Here is a 20,307-nt window from a genome sequence, read left to right as displayed (position 1 = left end):
TTAACAAGTATCTAATGCTTTTTGATTTTTTTCAAATACCATCCACATTGTATTTTAACAAAAATACTAAATGTTCACAAATCCAAAAAATTAAAAATTAAGATTTGAATGTGCTAAACTTTTAAAAATGTAAATATCACCATAGTAATTTTGTCATTTTTTGCCTAAAAATTTGCTTTTCTGCACCTCCTAAATGGAAAACCTGTTTCATATTTTAAGCTTCTTTGCTGCTCTTTTGGATGATATATAGAGAATATGATTTTTTTTTGGGGGGGGTGGTCTTTGACCTTATTTATCATATAGAAGGTTAAGGTATACTTAGTGCCTAGCTTTGGTAGGCAATTCATGTTCTAATTAATCTTTTATAAATTATTGAAGCATTCAGGAAATTTGATATAATTATGGTTGTTTAAAAGTTTGTTTTGTTTTTTAAAGAAACTTTTTTGTTTGTATACGCAGCATTACCAGTCAACCAACAAATATTCTTAGGAGTCATATAATTTTCTACAAGGCTTCTGAAACATAGTGATCAATCATCTCATTCCTTTTTGAACAACTTTAATTCATTTATTCATTTAACATTTTAAATATCTACTCTGGGCAGTGCCTACTTTATTTACAATCAGGGAAGGAAATAAAGAAGTAAGTCAGGATCTCTTTATTCTAGGTAGTTTTAATATACTTGATGTGCTGGTTGTTAATTTCTTTTTTTATTGAATCATAATCCTAGCTTAATAGACATCAACTTCAATTGTGCTGTTAGTCCTAGTACTGGAGCTGTACAAGAAGCAAACATAATCATTTTTTTATATGTGATAGCTTCAAAATATTTGAAAAAACCTGTTATGTTCTTTCTTCCATCTCCTTTTTCTAACCTGCCTCAGGACTTCTTTTCTCTATACTAATCCTTTCCTTAATTTCTTCAGTTATTGCCTATGAAATGGTTTGGAGTCCATTATTCTGGATATTCTCCTCTGTATATATTCTGGTTTTTCAGTGTTCTTAAAATATGGCATCTATAATAAAAATGTAAGTCTTCAGATGTGCTTTCACTGAAAAAAATGGAGTCAGACCAATGTAGCTATTAGTAACATAGATTACCTATCTTATAACATATTAATCTCAACAATGAAAACATCCTTCTATTGGCGAAGTTCAAGATTATATTTCCTTTTTTGGTAGTTATGTCATATTAGGCTTATATTGAGTATAATCCATGGTCTTTATCATAGATTGTGCTCTTAAACCACATTATATCCTTTCTTTGCAATTACTTTTTTTTTTTTAACTTAAATTCATGGCTTAACGACAACCATTTCTTTTTTATGAAGAATCTTCCTATCTTTATATCTTTGTATATACTTTTTATATATTTTTCAAAATCTTTTACATATGAAAGTTCAGCAGTAAATCAAGTAGTCTGTTCAGGTAGTGAGCTCACCATTGTTTGAGGTCATACCTTTATTTATTTAAAATATTTAAAAATTTTAAATATTTAATATTTTAAAATTTTTTATTATTTTTTTGATTTTACTTTTATTTGATATTTATTTTTAATTGATATATTTTTAAAAAAAAACTGGAAGCCTTCTTATCCAGTTACCCATTTGAAAGGTGAGGAAAATTGAGACCTAGGGAGATTGTGATTTGCCTAAAGTAACACAGATAGCAAAAGCCCCCTTTGGGATTTGAAATTAATTCCTTTTTTCTCCAAATCCTGTACCTTTTTGTACCATGCTATCTCCCAGGTATTTAAAGCAATTTGAAGATTATTTTTCCAAGTTGTTATATACTTTACATAGTTTCATTTTGGTTTTCTTAAAAACTAGTTGGGAATTAGGGAATTGAGTTGGAAATTTCATAAAAACATAATTTCTTGAAATGCTGATATGTTTTTGGTAGAATATAGACTGTTTGGATTCTACCAAATTGAATTCAGTATATGGAATCTCACATTACATTTATATTAATCTGAAGTCTTTTTTAAAATAACTTCTGCTGAAATTCTTCTCAGTGGAGCAATAAAGAAGAAATTTCTTTTTTTTCCACATGCTAGCCTTCAACTGTTTCAAGACAAGCTGTCATGTCTTACTTTAGCTTCATCTTCAAAGCTAAATATTCAGAATTTTGTTGAATATCCTTCCTCATAACCCGCTTTTAAAGTACTTATCATCCTGGTTGTTTTTTTCTGGTTAGTTTGTCAGGATCCCATTTGCAATCCAAGTGAATTAACCCAACAAATATTTATTGAACACCTAGTCTGTGCAGAGTGATGTATTAGATGGCCAGTGATTGGACTAATACAGTCATGGAAATAATAAGTACTCTGAAACAAGATATTTTCTGGTTTGTTCTTGTGATGTAATGTAATCCAAAAATTAGCTTAAAATGTACAAGTGTGATATAATGCATGGGAATGAAATGAGTTCTACTGAATCCTTCTTTAGGAAGAAAGCCTCAAATACTGTATTTAGTGATTACTCTTGAATTACTTGGAGAGTCAAAATTCTTTGTTCTAATCATATTTTTAATCACTTGTTATATATTTCAAGACAAGAGGATTTGTTGCAAGCAGTAAACCATACAATGGCTGTTCAGAGATTATTAATCCTGAAATGGTGATGGGGAAAATTGCTTTGATGCAAAGAGGCCAGTGTATGTTTGCTGAAAAGGCTCGGAACATCCAAAAAGCTGGAGCTATTGGTGGCATTGTTATTGGTAAGTAATTTTCTCTTTTGTTACTTGGTCAGAATAGGTAAGCACATCATTTTAAAGACTTTTAAATTTACTTTTTTTTTTTTTTTTTTTTTTAGGGTCCTTATTAAATTTCTTGCTTGTAAAGTTCAATTTACCTTTTTTTGTAAGTGGATTTGCTAGTGGGATAGCTTTTGGTAGTCACTAAGAACAGGTATCTCATTAAGGACACAGTGACTGTTGCAGGAAGCTCACATCTTTGAACATTTGGACAAAAGCATACTTCTATGTCCCATTACTTTCAACAGTTTTAAGCATCACAATGGGTGGAAAGGGACTTACAGCACATTGGTATGAAAGATTTTTGATGGGTTCATTCAGATTTTATTTTGCTAGTTACCATAGCTCTAGCTCATCAGTAGTTTGAGGGGTTAATAAAGTCAAGTGAATTGTTTTTAAAGAGCAGGGGAATTTAGGAATGTTCCTAAGCAACATCCCAGACATCAAGGAGAGGTTGGGTAATTGAGGAATAGAAAAATGATGAAACAAACTTCTGTAAGAGGTGAGAGAATCAGGACCAGGTGTACAAGGAGAAGGACTGGCTTGGACAAGGACAAAAGTGAGCTTTTCATTCCTCTGTGGCAGAGAAAGAGAAGACAGGATGAGGCAGATCAATTTTGAAATCTAACCTAGGGCTGGGGCAGCTAGTTGATACAGTAGATAGAGCACTGGCTCTGAAGTCAGGAGGACCTGAGTTCAAATCCAGTCTCAGACACTTAACACTTCCTGGCTGTGTGACCCTGGGCAAGTCGCTTAATCCCAATTACCTCAGCAAAAAAAAAAAAAAAAAAGGATTCAAATGGGGAGGGGATGTCTATCAATTGGGGAATGCCTGAATAAATTGTATATGATTATGATGGAATATTATTGTGCTATAAAAAGTGATGAGCCAGATCTCCTCAGAAAAACCTAGAAAGACTTCCATGAGCTCATGTTAAGGACCATGCCTAAGTAAAGGGACAGGTCAGTTCTCTTAGAGCCTCCATAGCATGTCCTTAACAAGCTCATGCAAAGTGAAATGTACTGTGTACAAAATAATAGCAGTATTGTGGGATGTCAGTTATGAATAACTTTGCTATTCTCAGCAATATGTGTCATATTAGATAACCTCAATTTGTGGTAGACCTAGGTAGCCCAGCTAAGTGGCTTCTTTGAGCAGCAGGCAGGAACACATGTGTGAATTGCCAAAGATAGGCCAGCTTTATTGGCTCTCCCAGTGACCATGGAAGCAAGAAAAGAGAGAGACACCATTGTTTAAGGTTTGTAGCTAAGCACTCTCTATTTAAGCTCTGAAACGGCATACACTCAAGAAACAAAAGGCAAATAAATCAATCAGTACATGAAGGGACAATGTATTTTTGGGATCCAAGGAGAAACTTGACATCCTCTAGTGATGCGACCTCACCTCTTTGCCAACCTGTATCCAGGCTACCTGTTCCTGGTCCTCCCCAGTCTTTTCCAGTCTGCTGGCTGGCACTTAAAAGGGGTCAAACTAAAAACCATTACATTGAATTCCCAGTCCCTATATTTATGCACACCTGCATCTTTGATTTCCTTCACAAGCTAATTGTACAATAATTCAGAGTCTGATTCTTTTTGTACAGCAAAATAATGTTTTGGTCATGTATACTTATTGTGTATCTAAGTTATATTTTAATATATTTAACATCTACTGGTCATCCTGCCATCTAGGGAGGGGTGGGGGGTAAGAGGTGAAAAATTGGAACAAGAGGTTTGGCAATTGTTAATGCTGTAAAGTTACCCATGTATATATCCTGTAAATTAAAGGCTATTAAATAAAAAAAAAAAATAAATAAAAATAAAAGGGGTCAAAGCCAGGTCAAGATGGCCTTGAGTCCTGCAGTTAAGCAGGTGTATGGACCTGGAGAGGCACATACACGAATGAGATCACAAGAATTCCTTCTAAAGCAAATCCAAGAAGTATTAATCGAGCCTTTGCTTGCTGCCCTTCTGGATCCGCCATCCAACATTTTAACTGCCCTTCCCCGTCATCTGCAAATTTGAGAAGCATTCCATTTATACATTTATCCAAGTTATTGATGAAAAATGTTCATAGCACAGGATCAAGGACAAATCTTGAGGGACTCCATTAAAAACTTCCCTCTAGGTTGAGAGTGGATGATAATTAACTACTATTTTATTTGGCCCATTCCAATACTTCCAGATATATCTGGCTGTGCCTTTACCTTTCTTTCCTGTTTGTAGGAAATATTTAGTCATATATTTTGCTAAACTTGACAAACTCCATCTTTGTGTGGTATATCCCCTCATTTATCAGCTCAGTGGCCCTGTTAGGAAAGAAAGTTAGCCCCTCCATACAAATGAAGCTGCAAAGATTCCTAGGATTACTGTGGCCTTTTTTGATGAACGCTTGCCAGGAGACAAGAGTTCGGTATACTGCTAGAGTTGGCTAACTCTGCAAACTCCATTCTCTTCATTTTTGTTTTTTTTTTGTTTTTAAGTGCAGATTCTTGGATTTCTCCTCTAGGTGCATGGGATTCCTCTCATTTCCTATTGTCCTTCAGAGAGCTTTTTTAGTGGTCTAGCAGTGGTAGCCTTCACTTCTTAATGAGCTGATTTTTTATTAGATTATTTGTTTTTTTGCCATTGATATTGTCATACTTGTACATTTTTAACTTAATTTAAACTTCATAAGGTATTATATATATATATATATATATATATATATATATATATTTTTTTTTTTTTTTAAACTTAAAAGTCCATAGGATTTGTGGACTTCTTTTGAAGGTGATAAAAATGAATTAGTTTGCTAAGTAGCGTCTGGAAATTTCAATCATAACTTAAGAAAAAGAAAAACTTTTAAGATTTTCTAGTTCAACTTCCTCCTTTTGAAGCCAAGGGAGACCCATAGAACTTAACTAACTTCAAAGTCATACAAATAAAATGGTAGAGCTGTCTTTTGAGCATGAGTTTCTTGATTTCTAATCTGACTCTTCTGTTATTATATTAGTTCCCCATTGAGTCGTTTTCATCAGAGACTTAATTTTTTGTCATTTTTACATAGTATAAATTAAATTGCTTAATTATAAATATAAAATATTGAACATTTATATCACTTTTTCTTTTTTAAAAGTTGCTTTTACTACCTAAGAAAAACCTTAGAACTTACTGAATAAAAAGTTTTCCTTATTATATTAAGCATAGCACCTGTTAATGCAAAACATTTAAATTTATTCAGTTATTTTATTTCATATCTATTTTATAGAATTCCATACTAGTTGCTACAGGAATTGGGGAAGAAATGAAAACTATTCTTGTAGAGTATTTCTGTTACCCAAAGTTGTTGGAACATGGTGAAAATAAGATGTAAATGACTTTGAAGGACAGTTACTAGAAATGTGAAGATCAGCCACTGGATTTTCCCTCTCTTTCCCCTTTTAAAATAGTGACAAATTCATCAGTCTGTTGATCATTGAGTAAAGGGGAGGAGATTCATTTTATTTTGTCCTTTATAAAAATGGAAACTAGAAAAAATAAATTGAAAATCAGTCAACGGTGGTACCCATTCAGACAGATTTAAGCTAGTGGTTTCTGATGTTTTATAATAATAATAGTTTGATTCAGTTGTGTATACAAAATAAACGACAAAAATCATGATGGGTGCATGTATTTATGAAAAAGTGTTTTCAAGTTTATTATATTTATCATTGGGTAGATGACAATGAGGGGAGCAGTAGCGACACTGCCCCACTTTTCCAGATGGCTGGTGATGGAAAGAATACAGATGACATTACAATCCCCATGCTGTTCTTATTCAACAAAGAAGGAAATATTATATTGGATGCAATCAAGGAATATGAGGAGGTAGAAGTGCTTCTCTCTGATAAAGCAAAAGATCGAGGTAAGGACAAAGTCATTAGTTTCTTATACAAGTCAATACTAGCTCTGATTGATTACAAAGTAAGTTGCATCATTTTCTTTGTAGATAAAATTTGAAAAATATTGTTTTAAAAGTACTATATATCTTAGTGCTTAAAATAAGCTGAAATAAGTTTTCCTTTTTGCCTTCTACTTTTTCAAATTTTTAGGAGTATTATAAAAAATTATAATTCATCAATGTTTTATATTAGTAGTCATAGTGTTTTGATATGTATGTATAGAGGAAGTACTATGATACAAACACAGGGGATTAGTCATATAGAATATTCCCCATCCAATTTCACTGAGTCTACTTTTACTCTTTCAGTCTTCTTTTGTGATAAGATTTTCTACTAGCAAGATGACAGAATTTTTAAAGAGTCAATATGATTATAGTTCCTTCTCACAAGATTTCTTTTCATCAAATAGCTATCTTAGGCTTTCATAATAGAAATATAACTTTCATTCTGTTGATTGCCAAACTTTGCAACAAACTTAGCTCTAACCAAAGAGGATGCAACAGCAAATAGTTTATGTTTGAAATCCAAAACAATGTTTTTTGTTTGTTTTTTAATGCCACTGAGCTCTTTATTTTAGACCAGGAGTTCTCAAACTTTTTAAATAGGGGGCCAGTTCACTGTCCCTCAGACTGTTGGAGGGCCGGACTATAGTAAAAACAAAAACTTTGTTTTGTGGGCCTTTAAATAAAGAAACTTCAAAGCCCTGGGTGAGGGGGATAAACGTCCTCAGCTGCTGCATCCGGCCTGCGGACGTAGTTTGAGGACCCCTGTTTTAGACTAAAGTAGTTTTTTAGGAATCTGAAAGCATCATTTGATGTCATATGCACCATTTACTCATTTCCATAATCCAAAGGGGAGACACATTTTTACTGTAGTCCTCAATGCAAGGAACTCTGCTGACTCAAATAAGGCCACGTGTTCTTCATGTCTTGTTCTTCACTCTAACCAGTCAAGAAGAATTATACATATCTACTTCTGTGATTCTTTTTTTTTTTTTTTTGATATTGATAAAGCTTTTTATTTTCAAACATATGCACAGTTTTCAACATTTACCCTTGCAAAATCTTGTGTTTCAAATTTTTTTCTCCCTCCCTTTCTCCCACCCCTTCCCCTACATGGCAAGTGATCCAATCTGTGTTAAACTTGTGCAGTTTTTCTATACATATTCTTACAATTATATGATTATTTCTTTACCCTAAAGTTCCTAATAAACATCCAAATGGGGGTTTTAAATTGAGTAGTTTTTCAGGTTGAGACTTCATAAACTAGATTCTCTATGCTGATCTGATCATGGTCTAGTGGAAAATTTATTTCTGTTATGTGGTTTCTGATGTTTTATAATAATAATAGTTTGATTTAGTTGTGTATACAAAATAAACGACAAAAATCATGATGGGTGCATGTATTTATGAAAAAGTGTTTTCAAGTTTATTATATTTATCATTGGGTAGATGACAATGAGGGGAGCAGTAGCGACACTGCCCCACTTTTCCAGATGGCTGGTGATGGAAAGAATACAGATGACATTACAATCCCCATGCTGTTCTTATTCAACAAAGAAGGAAATATTATATCTGTTATGGTCTTAATTATTATCAATTGACATTTTTTTCTACATGTTAATATTTACTAGTGAGTAAGAACAGAACAAAGTGGCTTGCTAAGTTGATTTCTTCATGGTCACTTGTTTTGAATCTTGGATCCATCCCTTTTCATTCATTTGTTTACATCAAACACAGGTGAATTAATTCTTGCTTTTGATTATTTAATGCATTTTCTTTCTCCTCTCCTCTTGCCCTTTCTGCTGCTCTTGGAATTTCAGCAACAATATTTAAAGGTAAAATGCTTCCAAACTACATTTTTGATAGCAGTAAGTATCTTGAATGAATAGTCCTCAAGTTAATGTATCAAGTTGAATGCTGTTTTTAAAAATGACATTATATATATGTAATAATAGATATTGTTGCCACTCTGTATATTAACTAATGAATATATTGACTATTTGTGTATAAATACCAATTTTTATTACAGTATTTTAAAAAAATTTTTTTGCAATTTTAGCTTTTTTTTTTTTTTTTCCTAAGAATGTACTGTTTTTCAATGAGTCCTTTTTGGAGATGATAGTGTTTTATAGTCTCAGGGTGGATGTGAGCACATCTATGTAGTAGAAAAAAGGGTTCTTAAGCAGTATTCCTCTATGTAGTAAAATAGCTTTTTAATGTCTTATTTGTAGGAAGAAATTTCCTTGTTCTTGAAAAATCTTTATTTTAGTATTTTTACTTTCTGTAAACCATACATTTACATAATTGAATCAATATTAGGTTATATTATAATTATAGTTCAATATTTATCCATGTAGTAAACTAAAATAAACACCACAGGACAGTGGATTAAAAAGAATAGCATGGCTGACAATAATGAAAAATAACTTTAATTTGGGGGGCAACTCTGTCTCTTGATTTATTTGTAAGGTCCCTTCCTGTTCTAACAGTCTGTTACTAAAGGAAGTTCATTGTAATAGTTGTCATTCATTCGTTCCTCCCACTATAGGGAAGCCTGTTTGAAGAACTTATTTTTGCACTCCCTTAGACCCGCATGAATGATAGGCAGCACAGTATACTACTGTAAGAGCACTGGCTTTGTTGTTGAATTAGAGTAAGGAGATCTAGGTTCAAATGCCTTCTCCAACACTGGCTGTGTACGAGTGGGCAAATCATTTAACCTCTTAGCCTCAATTTTCTCATCTCCTCCAACCTCCCAAATGGGGAAGGTAATATTTATACAGGATTTCTGTGAGGAAAAATGCTTTCTCAACTTAAAACGTGATATAAATTTTGAGTTGTCTTAGTAGTTTAAATCTATATTAGTCAATATTACCTTGCTGATTTTGAGTAGGCATTATAATTATCAGTTCAGTTTTGAATTGGTTTCTGGTATGTGTCTATTCCTTGTTTTCAAAGAAACAAAACATTTGCATATGGTGCACTATTGCATCTTTTCCTAATATCTCATTCTCTGAATTTTTTTTTTTTTTTTTAATAAGGAGACATGAAATCCTATATTCCTTAAGTCCCAGGGAAGAACCCATTGGTTCTTTATACATTTTCCCTAATTAAGCATTTGTTAATTATTTATTTCCTCACTCATAACATTGTGCACAGTAATTTATTTCTTTTGCTTTTTCTGTCATCACAAGCCAGCAAGAAGTCATGGATGGAATTTCAGTGCTTTTTAACTATTTTCTTACAGCATTCAAAACATCTTTTTATCTTTTATTGAGGTTTCATTGTGTGGGGCATTACTAGAAGTATAATCTCATTTTTAGACTACCATTTGGACTTGAGAATGAATGTTATTAAATTTGAGATAGAATTCACTTTTGGAATAATAGCATTTTGCCTCCCGAGTTATTGTGAGCAAATGAAATAATAATTGTAAAGCACTTAGCATAGTGCCTGACATAGTAACTGCTGTATAAATGTTAGCTGCTACTTATTATTGTTAACATTATCATTAGTATTACCTCAGTAGTGACAGATTGTTCTCTTTCCTTTCTTGAATGTTGAAGACCCTTCACCAAAACTCTAATATATCTCATAAGATTAAAATTATGAGATCTTAAGGATCTTCTAAATATTATTTAATTATACCTGGATTATAATGGAAATTTTAGCTAAAAAGAAAATATTATATTGTTACAAAAGTATCATAAAGGTAGCTGTTTTCTTGAATTGAGATTTTCTTCAGTGTAGGTCTCTTCTTATTTGATAAGTTGTTTGCTTTTTTGTGGAGAGGTGATATGATTAGGTGTATATTTTTTACAAAGTTTTCAAACTTTTTACTGATAAATATCAATATAAGTCATGTTTTTAATTAATTGAATATTTGTCTTTCAGTTTTATAAGTAATGCATTTTTTGATGTGAACTTGTTTAGAAAATAATATTGAATATTTTCATGATAATATTAATGCAGTTTTTAACAGAATGGACCTATGTCAATTCTCAGACCTTTGGCTTTTTAAAATTGTAACAGGAAAAAATAATTTGCCTTTGAGGGGATAAATTTGGTCTAAAGTAGTATTATTACTTTGTACTTCCTTTTAAATCTCATGAAGCTTTTTTTTTTTATTCTTTTAAAGATCTGGAAGTAGAAAACATGGAACAAAAGTCTTTTGAAAATGATTCTGAGAATCAAAAATCTGAAAAGACTACATCAGATTCTCAGGACCTTAGTTCAGTCAGTCAGGAGTCTATGGAAGAAAGTTCTCCTGTTTCTCAACCAGATTCTGTACCTCCTGCTGATGTGGACAGTGCTAGCATTTTGTCTTCCAAAGAAGATTCCTGTCCCACTGAAAACCACGAGACTGCAATCCATGACAGTGAATGTACAGAATTAGATAACCAGCCTCAAGAACAATCAAAAACTGAGGAGGAATCTAGCCCTAATGTTAGCTGGGATAATAAAGTCCAGCCTATGGAATCCATATTAGCAGACTGGAATGAAGATATAGAAGCTTTTGAAATGATGGAAAAAGATGAACTATGACTCACAAAAAAAATCTTCTGGTGGGTATTTAAAAAGGGAAAAAAGGTGAACTTTGGTTAAGGTAGACCCTAATGCCTAGGAAGGCTCTCATGTGGGAGTTGTTAAATATGGTGATGAGCAACCAGGTTCTGACTGGATTATTTAAAAATCCTGGAAATCCAGTGCATGCTATGTTAGGATTGGCCTTGTTTAAAACTTTTTCCCATTAGAAAGAATGGGAGCTTGCTGTTTTCCCCTCCACACACGGCAGCATTGCAATACAATGATAGCATATCTCTGATTTAGAAGTAATGGGCATTCCTGGGCATCAGGTTGACCCAGCCACTGAAAGGGAGAAGCATGAATGCATTTGGTTAATGTAATAGCCCTTATTACCTCCTGGCTCTAGAGTTTTGAGAGGTGAAAGTTGGGTTGCCTTGTAAAGACAAAGGTAGGTAAGTGCTGTGAGCATTCAGGGTTGTGCTGCCTTACAAACACCACTACAATTGGTAAAGTTAGTTACAAAGCAAATGTGTTTATATTAAGAACATTTTTGCTCGTTATTTTCATCTGTTTCTTTCATTGGCAAAAGAACAAGGTGACTTGGGTGTTTCTTCTTGACATTGCCCTTTGTATACAAACCAAAGGTGAAGCTAATGTGCTTTCTCAGTGAATTTCTCTGCATGGAAGCCTATCAGTGGGACCAGGCAAATAGGTCATTGTAATATGTTATGGGAAATGGTCTCTTAGTACTTTTGAAAAACAGGGCCAAAAAAAATATATACAATTTTGCAATACAAACTTCCTTTTGGGCCTGCCATGGTAAAAGCTTTTAAAGCTATAACTACTCATTAACACTAGAAATTAGTGTTGTTCTCTGTTGTAGACTAGACCACAAGTCTTTTTTCAGTTCATTTCTCTTGAAGATGTTACCTCTAAACATCATCAGCCTTATAATATATCACACTTTTAGTATGCAATTTGAGCCATAAGGCCAGTATCACCAACAACTGATTACATTTTATTCCATATGTTCAGCTTATTAGAGCCATGATAAAACTATGGTGGTGATATATAAATCCAGGGATAACTGGTTTTGTTTTGTTTTATTTTTTTTTTTTTCTTTGAGGGCTTTTCCTTTTAAAGTTGCAATTAGGGCTATTCACATTTTCTATTGAATCATGTTTTTCTTATAAGTATTCTTTTGAATGGGTACCAGAAAATTTGTGGTCATCTATGAAGAAATTCACACAATAGCAACTAACGCATAGCTTTAAGAAAAACTTTATTTTGTGGCAATCTAATGTTAGCCACATTTAACAAGTGTTTGGTTAATTAACTTTTGATTTCTGTAGACGTCTTGTTTAGCAGTAAATCATGGCTTAATTTTATAATTCAGTCCAAACATTTATGAATCAATTTAAAAGTTTATAAGAAAGGCTTAAATCTCTTTTCTTTCCCCGCTTAAGCCCTCCATCTGCCTTTTATCATTTGGCAAAATGACTTTTTTTTCTTTATGTACAGTTTTGTGGTACTGGTGAACTTCTAACGGTATATGCAGCTATTAATCAGAATAGCTGTCTGGCATTTGTAGTTATGTATATTCATGTACAGTATGACTTAGATCCCAGATAAATGGTGTATTCTTTTGTAAGGGGGAAGTAATTGCTTTAAAAAAAATTCTAGTTAAACATAATTAAGGCGGGAGTAAATTAAATCTAACGAGAGTTCACTTTAGAAAGAAATTGATAGCAAACAAGATCTTCACTGGCCCTTAATTAAGTCTTACTCCAAAAAGTCTTTCTGCTTGTGAAATTTGGTGAAGGTAAAGCTTCATACTACAGAATAAAGCAAGACAGATAAAGTGCTTTGTCAATCTTGATTTAAAAAACTGCCAAAACAGCTAAAGCTTAATAGTACTTGACTTGCCTTGATGTAAGGAGGCTGGGTCTTGGTGAGGAAGAGCAGATGGTCTTCCAAACTTGGACTATGGCAGCCTTATGTGCACCACTTTGTTGTAGCTTAGAGCCGGTACTTCCAGAATCTAAGCTTTCCGAATTACCAAAACAAAGTAATTATTTTCCACCAAGAACCCAGCATTGCAGAGAAAGCATCAGTGAGTGAAGACCCGCTTGCTGCCACACTTCTCTCCTTTGGCCAGTAGGGGGACCTCTTTCTTTTCTTTTGGGTCAGAAAGGCACTTGTTCACTTGTTTTAAGGATTTGACTCATTTAAAAACAAATAAAAACCTTGATAAATTAGGCCAGCTGCTTTAAACAATTACAATTTTTAATTTTATCCTTAGGATAATAAGGTAGTTTTCACCTCACTTAGCCCAGTTGTGTCATTGGCTATAATTTGCCAGCATTAGGGTCTTAAACAATTTATCATACTGCCACGAAGTAGTCTTTTATTTCATTAAGAAGAAACCCCAGCAGTATCAAGTAAGGTTTTTGGGTTTGTTTTTTTTTTTTTTTAACATACTCGTATAGATTAATTGTTTCCTATAAATTTGGGAGACTTAAAAAAAAAAAAAAATCCTGAACTTAGAAACATCTGGTCTACCTCAGTTAATTGTTGACTGCCTGGAGGTTGAGCTGAAGTGATCACCAGAGCCATAAAAATAGTTTGACCAGGAGGAATTTGCACTCTGTTTACAAACCTGGAATCAAGGATTTTAACCTGAAAATTAAGTTAAACATGAAGGAAAAGGGCAGGAAGCAAAAGGGGATAATTTAATTCAGGTATTTTTACATTTAAAAATATAGAAAGAAATAACCTAATAGAAAGAAAACTAGAGTCTCAGCCTGCTCATAACTGTTCTTTGAACCATTAGCATCAATCTTCAGTAATTTTTCTTTGAAACTTCCAATTATAAGAGAATTATAATTTATCAGATATTGTTGAATGGGGTGTGGGGGGGTTTTGTTGGGTATATATTTTATAGACTCCCAATGACAGTAGAGTTCTTTTATCAGAACCAATCATTGTAACATTTTCCTTAAATATTGGATCAGTTAAAATGAGAGTTTTAAAATCATCCTCTCTAAGTCAGTTCTTATTCTCTTAAAGATATTTATTGTCTACTTTTATTTATCATTTTGTAACTGTTTTACAATAAAATTAACATTTGTTCTCCTACCAAACCCAATGTCCATCTCTGCAGAAAGCTCAGCATTAATCAAATGTTGTTCATAATTTGGGGGTGGGGGTGGATAAGAAATCTAGTAAATATTCCAATAGTTTGTTTTATGCACAAGGCTTCAGTCAGAACATAGAAAAAAAAAACATTCTGTGAATGAAATATTGTATGTTCAGATTTTATAAAAGACATTTTTAAAAGCCCAATTTACAGCCGTATATTTTCTTATAAATGTAATTTATGAAAAAAGATGTCTGTACTAACAGGTGCTGTAACACTACTGTTGGATTTTACTGTTTGGTGATAAATGTATACAATATTTCTAAGGAAAACTGTGTACTGTGATGTAAAAGTCTGGGCAGAAATGTATATAATCCTTGTATATATAATTGTGTATTTGATTATAATTGCTGATTGTAAAGATTTAATAAAATATGTAAATATTCTAATCAAGTTTTTATTTGAATCTTTAGTTTATCTTGTAACTTTTGCAGAAAAGTCATATATTGGATGTTGTCTTGAGAGTTTTCCTGCTGTCCTTGCCACATTTCCTTTATTAATTCAGATTTAAACAATTTCCTGTGGAGTTAATTAAGTTCTAAAAATAGTTTAACAAAAAGCATTTTTATCATCTCAGCTAGTATTCTATTAGATACTTAGCACTGTGGTTCTCAGGATTGTATTAATACCTTTGCTACCATCTGTACTGCTACAGTGTGTCTGTTTTCAGTATGAATTTTGCTCTAATTTCAGTTAATAAAAATCAGATGTGGCACAGTGACTTGTGTAAGATCACATCTAGTTAGTAGCAGAGCCCAGAGCAGAATTCTGGTACCAGTCTTCCAGTCCATTCTTCTCCGTGTCACACATTGGTTCCTCTGAGAATCTCCTAGCAGGTGCATCTGATCTGGAACCTGGGGCAGGAGCCCAGCATGCTTCTCCAGCCCTTCCTTGATCTCCCCTTTCCACTCCTTTGTGAGAAGGCAGTCTACGATGGGTGCCTCCACTTCCGCTGTGAACCTTCATGCCCTGGTTTCTGACCCCCTCATTTCATCAAAGCTACCCTTTCCAAAGTTACTCATGGTCTTCATTCTTCTGGACCTCTGCAGCCTTTGATACTACTGATTATTCTCTTGTTGCTCCCTTTTAGCTTTTCAGAACACCACTTTTTTTTTTTTTTTTTAATTTTCCTGTTGGACCATTCCTTTTGTCTCTTTGTATCCTTTCCTTCCTCCTTTTCCTCTTACTATAAAGGGCAACACCATCCTCCCAGTTCTAAAGACTTGAAACTTGAATGATCCTCAATTCCACTCTGTCTCACAGGTCACTCACATCTGTTGGATTTCAGCACTGCAAAAATACATCCCCTTTGAAGCTGTGACATCCTCCTGCCTTCGTTGCTTCGCTTCACGAAGGGACTCGTGCCTGCTGGTCTGAGGTGTGGTGCTCCTTAGGGATCTTCAGAGACTGGAATATTACTTTGGGGAATGTTACAGTGGAGGTTCCTAGTCAGTCACCCAGGTTCCTTCAAACTCAATTTCTGTGACATAGATCTAGTCCCTATCTGAATTTCTTATGTGTGTAAAACACTAGGCTGGGTGCCAAGTGTACAAAAATGGAAGCCACCATCCTTGCTCTCGAGTGGCCACCGGGGTAGCTCTCTGCCACTCAGGGTTTATACAAAGTTGAGTGTGATTTGTACAAAGCAGAGGTTCAAAGGGCTTTGGGAACATTTGAGGAGAGAATACTTTCAACGAGTTGAAACAGCACAGGCTTCATGGAATTGATGAGACCTTAATTGAGCCTTGAAAGAAGAAAAGGGTGATGGAATGTATTTGAGGGGTGTTTGTATGATTGGAGACAAAATGGCATACTGACTAGAGAAAGGATGGGGTCCAGGATTGTAAGATATTAAATAACCACTAACTCCTTTGGTGGGGTGGTCTCCTCAAAATGAGATCAGCTCATTTTATAAGCAAATAATTACCAGTTTTCTTTCAAATTCAACATCTCATTTACCTTTATGCAGACCTGAAATCTACTTCCTCAAATGAAAGGATGGATGTCTGTAGGTTGCAAAAGTTATGAAAGAGACAGTGCAAAGGGGTGGGAACAGATCAGCGTATTAGTACAAAATGAAACGGGTTTGTCATTTAGGGAGGAGTGAGGGGTAGCTGAAGAAGGTCCACCTGCTCTACTGGTACCCACACACAGCACTGGGTACTAACAGAAGGCTACAAGGGGAAAGGAGCTTTACAAATACACAACCCTAGGAAGGGGATGCTATTATTATTTCTACTTTACAGTTGGGGAAACTGAAGCAGACAGGTTAAAAGATTGGCCCAGAGTCCTATAGTAAATGAGTAAAGAAGTGAATTTAGGTTCTCACTTGTAGTGTTTTATTCATTGCTCCACCCAACTGTCATGGTCACTGTGTCCAGGATTTGTGGAAGAATGTGTAGAATCAAGTGAATGGGCATAGATGAGTGACGGTCTGCACCATTGGATGAAATGTCTATGCAGGTAAGATTACAAATTGATTCTTAAAGCATCTATTAAAAGTACTTAAATCCTATCTTTTTTGTATTTTAAATTTGCCTGGACAAACCATGAAATGGCCAGAGAGCTCATCAGTGAGAAAAAGGAGCAGAAGGAGAGACTTCTTCACTCATCATTTTAAATTTTTAAGAAATTTAAAAATTTTCATTTAAAATTTTTATTTTCTTTTGACTTTATATTAATTTTGTTTTCAAATGTATTCCTTCATTCTCTCCTACCCAATAAGTAACAATGAAAGAAAAAAATTCAGCAAAACTAATCAGCATATTGATCAATATGTGTTGTTCCACACCTATAGTCTCATATCTCTGCAAAGAAGGGAAAGAGGTGAATTTTCTCATCTCGTATTTGGCCAAAGTTTGCTCATCCTAGTTACACAGAATTTTGTATTTTTCTTGTGTTTTACACTATTGTGGTCATTCTGCATAATGTTTTCCTGGGTTTGCTTAGTTCATGTCAATTCATAAAAGTCTCCTATTTTTTTGAATTCTTTATGTACCACAATTTACTATCTATACTTTCATCGATACGTATCTATACTTCCAGTTTTGCTACAAACATTTTTTTCTATAATATTCTGGTGTATTATTTTTGTGATCCTTGAAATATATTTCTATCAATGAGTCTTCTGAATGAAAGGGTACAGATATTTTAATTTACTTTTTAAAAGTATAATTCCAAATTGTTTTCTTGAATGGATGGATCAAGTTTAATTTAACAAAAATGTACTGTGAAATAATTTTAATCCCACTGACATAATACTTCATATTTACTAATAATTTGTGGTTATGAAGCACTCTTCATCTTCCTTATTTCATATGAGCCTCATGATAAATCAAGAAAGGGCAAATCCTTCATTTTTTACATAAAGATAAAACCATTACTTAAAGGAGGAAAACCATTTCCAAGGTTTGGTGACAGGACTACAACCCAGTTCTACAGACTATTGAGTGTCATGCTTTTGTAACAAGTACAATCTGGGGTTACTTTCATAGTTGCTTGGCTACATCCTCCTCTCAGGATCCAAGGGGTATCCTGAGAGGTTTGGAGGTATTTCTTCCTAATGCTATTGGCTCAATCCCCTTCCCCACCCTCGCATCAATGTTAGATGCCAGTTACTAGTGCATCAGATCAATTTAACCAATTAACATCTATTTGCTTTTACAGAAAGTTTACTTAGAAGCTGTCAATAAGGACAAAAGCACATTTCTCCTCCATCTCCTCAGGGGTACCTTCTGCCCTATCCCCCTTCAGCCTGAGAAGAGGGCTCATTCAGTACAGATTCTTCATGGTACAGTCTCACCAAGTCCATATCCAATATGGCACGAAGAGTGATCCAAACGACCCAGAATTTTCTGAGTTTTATTAAATGATGATGTCAACTGCTATAGATAAATGTTCATACTTTTCAGATCTACCTGTAGATGATCTCACCAGTAGCATGTGGAGTGGCTATATTTTGTCTTGGCAAATATTTAGGTTAAACCAGGTTGAGGTAAACTGAGAAGGCTTAAGCCTGTCGGTGAATAAGGGGATGTCTATCCTAAGCATCTAAGGACTTGCCTGTTGAAATGGCTGAATGAGAACAATTTGTTTCAATGGCCATTAAAACACTTGAAGCAAGAGCTGTGGAGCTCTCAGAGCTCTGTCAGACATCCAAGATACCGAGATTGTCCAATGGACTTGTGACTGGACTTCCATGTCTCTGGGAAAGACAAAGAGGGTGATGACTTTGAGCAATTCCGCCTCACTGAAATCCTATTCATTCAAAATCAAGACATTCATTACATTGTGATGTCATTGGTTCTCTTATGAAAGGAAGAACAAATATAAGGTGAAAAGCAGGTACAGCATCTTTAGAAGGAGATGCTAATTATAGTCTCCTAAAGAAGAAAAAAGTTGAGAAGGATCTTTCCAAAACCAGCTATCCAGAGAGAAGTAATAAATAAAGGAACCCTTTGGTTTATTTTCACAGATATTGGTCTTATCTGAGAATATTTTTTTGGGGGGGAAATCAGATTACAGACTGAAACCAGCCTTCCCAGAGTAAAAGCCTAAGTGGCAAAATAATATCTGCTCAGGAACCTATCTTTGACCCCTGGCAAAGTTAACCCTCTAATGTCAGACCTGCCAAGTAGAAAAGCTTAATATTGCTTGTTGGCCTCTTATTAATAATTGGCAAGCAGTAAAGGGATAGCAATCTGTAAGGCTTAAAAGAATCTGCCACAGAATAAAATGTGTATAGTACTGAGAGCATAGACTACAACAGCAAGCCCAGTACCTGCAGAGGTAGATTGCAAAATGCCATTTTATTGAAAATCTTTGGTTAGAAAAATAGCCTTATCATTTTATTTAAAATTAAAAAAAATATTTAAAAATTTTTATACTTAAAATTTAATAAATGAATTGTTAATGTAAATATTTAAAATATTTTATTTCTCTAAAAAAGTCAACAGATTCTCTTTTCTTTTTCCCACCTCTTCCTACTTTTCACCCACACACTGAAAAAACAAATATACAGAATTAATAGCTTAATAATTTTAAACAGCCTGCTGGGAAAGACAGAATATAAAATTAACATAAAGGTGCTTCCTAATGAAATGGTTACATGTTAGCAAATAAAACGATTTCAAATAATGTCATTCGATCATCTAATGTGGATTCAGTAGAGATTCCTTGAAAGCGTATTTGGGCACACAGTGCTATGTAAATGAAAAATTTTTCTCACTAACGAGTCAATGGGATACTTGTCCTTTTGATCAGCTTAATTCTCAGATGTGGACATTACAATTGCTTTGATCTGGACTTCTTAGGTTTTTCCACTTATGACCCACTTTCTCCCTGAGAAATTTTTACATAACTCTGGGCACATAAATATATAAAATAGTCAAATCAAACATTTTCTGATAATTTCATGACCCCCCCATATTCAATTTTGAGACCCCATATGGGGTTTTGAACTACCGTTTAATTAAAGTTTTGACTTTTGATTAAACTCCTAAAATCCCTGGGGTTTACACAGTGAACTTTTATGAAAATAATAGTGTTTTTATAGCACTTTGGATTTGGAAAGTACTTTACAAATATTATCTCGTTTTTTCATCTTAACAATCCTGGGAGGTAAGTGCTATTTTTATCCCAATTTTACAGATGAGGGAACAGAGGTTGTGACTTTCTCAAACAACTAGTAAGGAAGCTGTATTTGAACTCAGGTCAAGCCTTTTACCACTTAGCTGCCCCTTATTTCTTAGAATGTCTAAGCAGGCATCCATATGATGGAATCAAAATGTCAGAGAGAGAACCTTTTCTGCTTTAGTATCTCTACTCTAGGGCTTCTTAACTTTTCATGTGTGGGTGGGGTAGGCAGTGTTATGGATCCTTTTGAAAGCCTCATGAAGCCCAT

At 34.0% G+C, this 20,307-nt stretch overlaps 1 protein-coding gene across 5 annotated transcripts in view; it reads left to right on the top strand.

Moving 5' to 3' along the window:
• Positions 1-14,794, top strand: part of EDEM3 (ER degradation enhancing alpha-mannosidase like protein 3) — a 57,748-nt gene extending 42,954 nt beyond the window's left edge. For 2 of the 5 annotated variants that reach the window (XM_031937026.1, XM_031937028.1), the window contains exons 18-21: positions 2,553-2,718; positions 6,455-6,640; positions 8,500-8,547; positions 10,818-14,788. In XM_031937026.1, coding sequence (XP_031792886.1) covers positions 2,553-2,718; positions 6,455-6,640; positions 8,500-8,547; positions 10,818-11,224 — 807 coding nt within the window. In that variant the 3' untranslated portion in view covers positions 11,225-14,788. Of the gene's footprint in view, positions 1-2,552; positions 2,719-6,454; positions 6,641-8,499; positions 8,548-10,817 lie in introns of all 5 variants that reach the window. The other 3 variants (XM_031937029.1, XM_031937030.1, XM_031937031.1) reach the window with 2 other exon arrangements.
• Positions 14,795-20,307: the final 5,513 nt, after the last annotated feature.

The sequence above is a fragment of the Sarcophilus harrisii genome, chromosome 4 (genome assembly GCF_902635505.1).
Source record: "Sarcophilus harrisii chromosome 4, mSarHar1.11, whole genome shotgun sequence".
Lineage (NCBI taxonomy): Eukaryota > Metazoa > Chordata > Mammalia > Dasyuromorphia > Dasyuridae > Sarcophilus > Sarcophilus harrisii.
The sequence above is the reverse complement of the archived record's forward strand: the minus strand, read 5'-3'. Positions and strand labels throughout refer to the sequence as shown.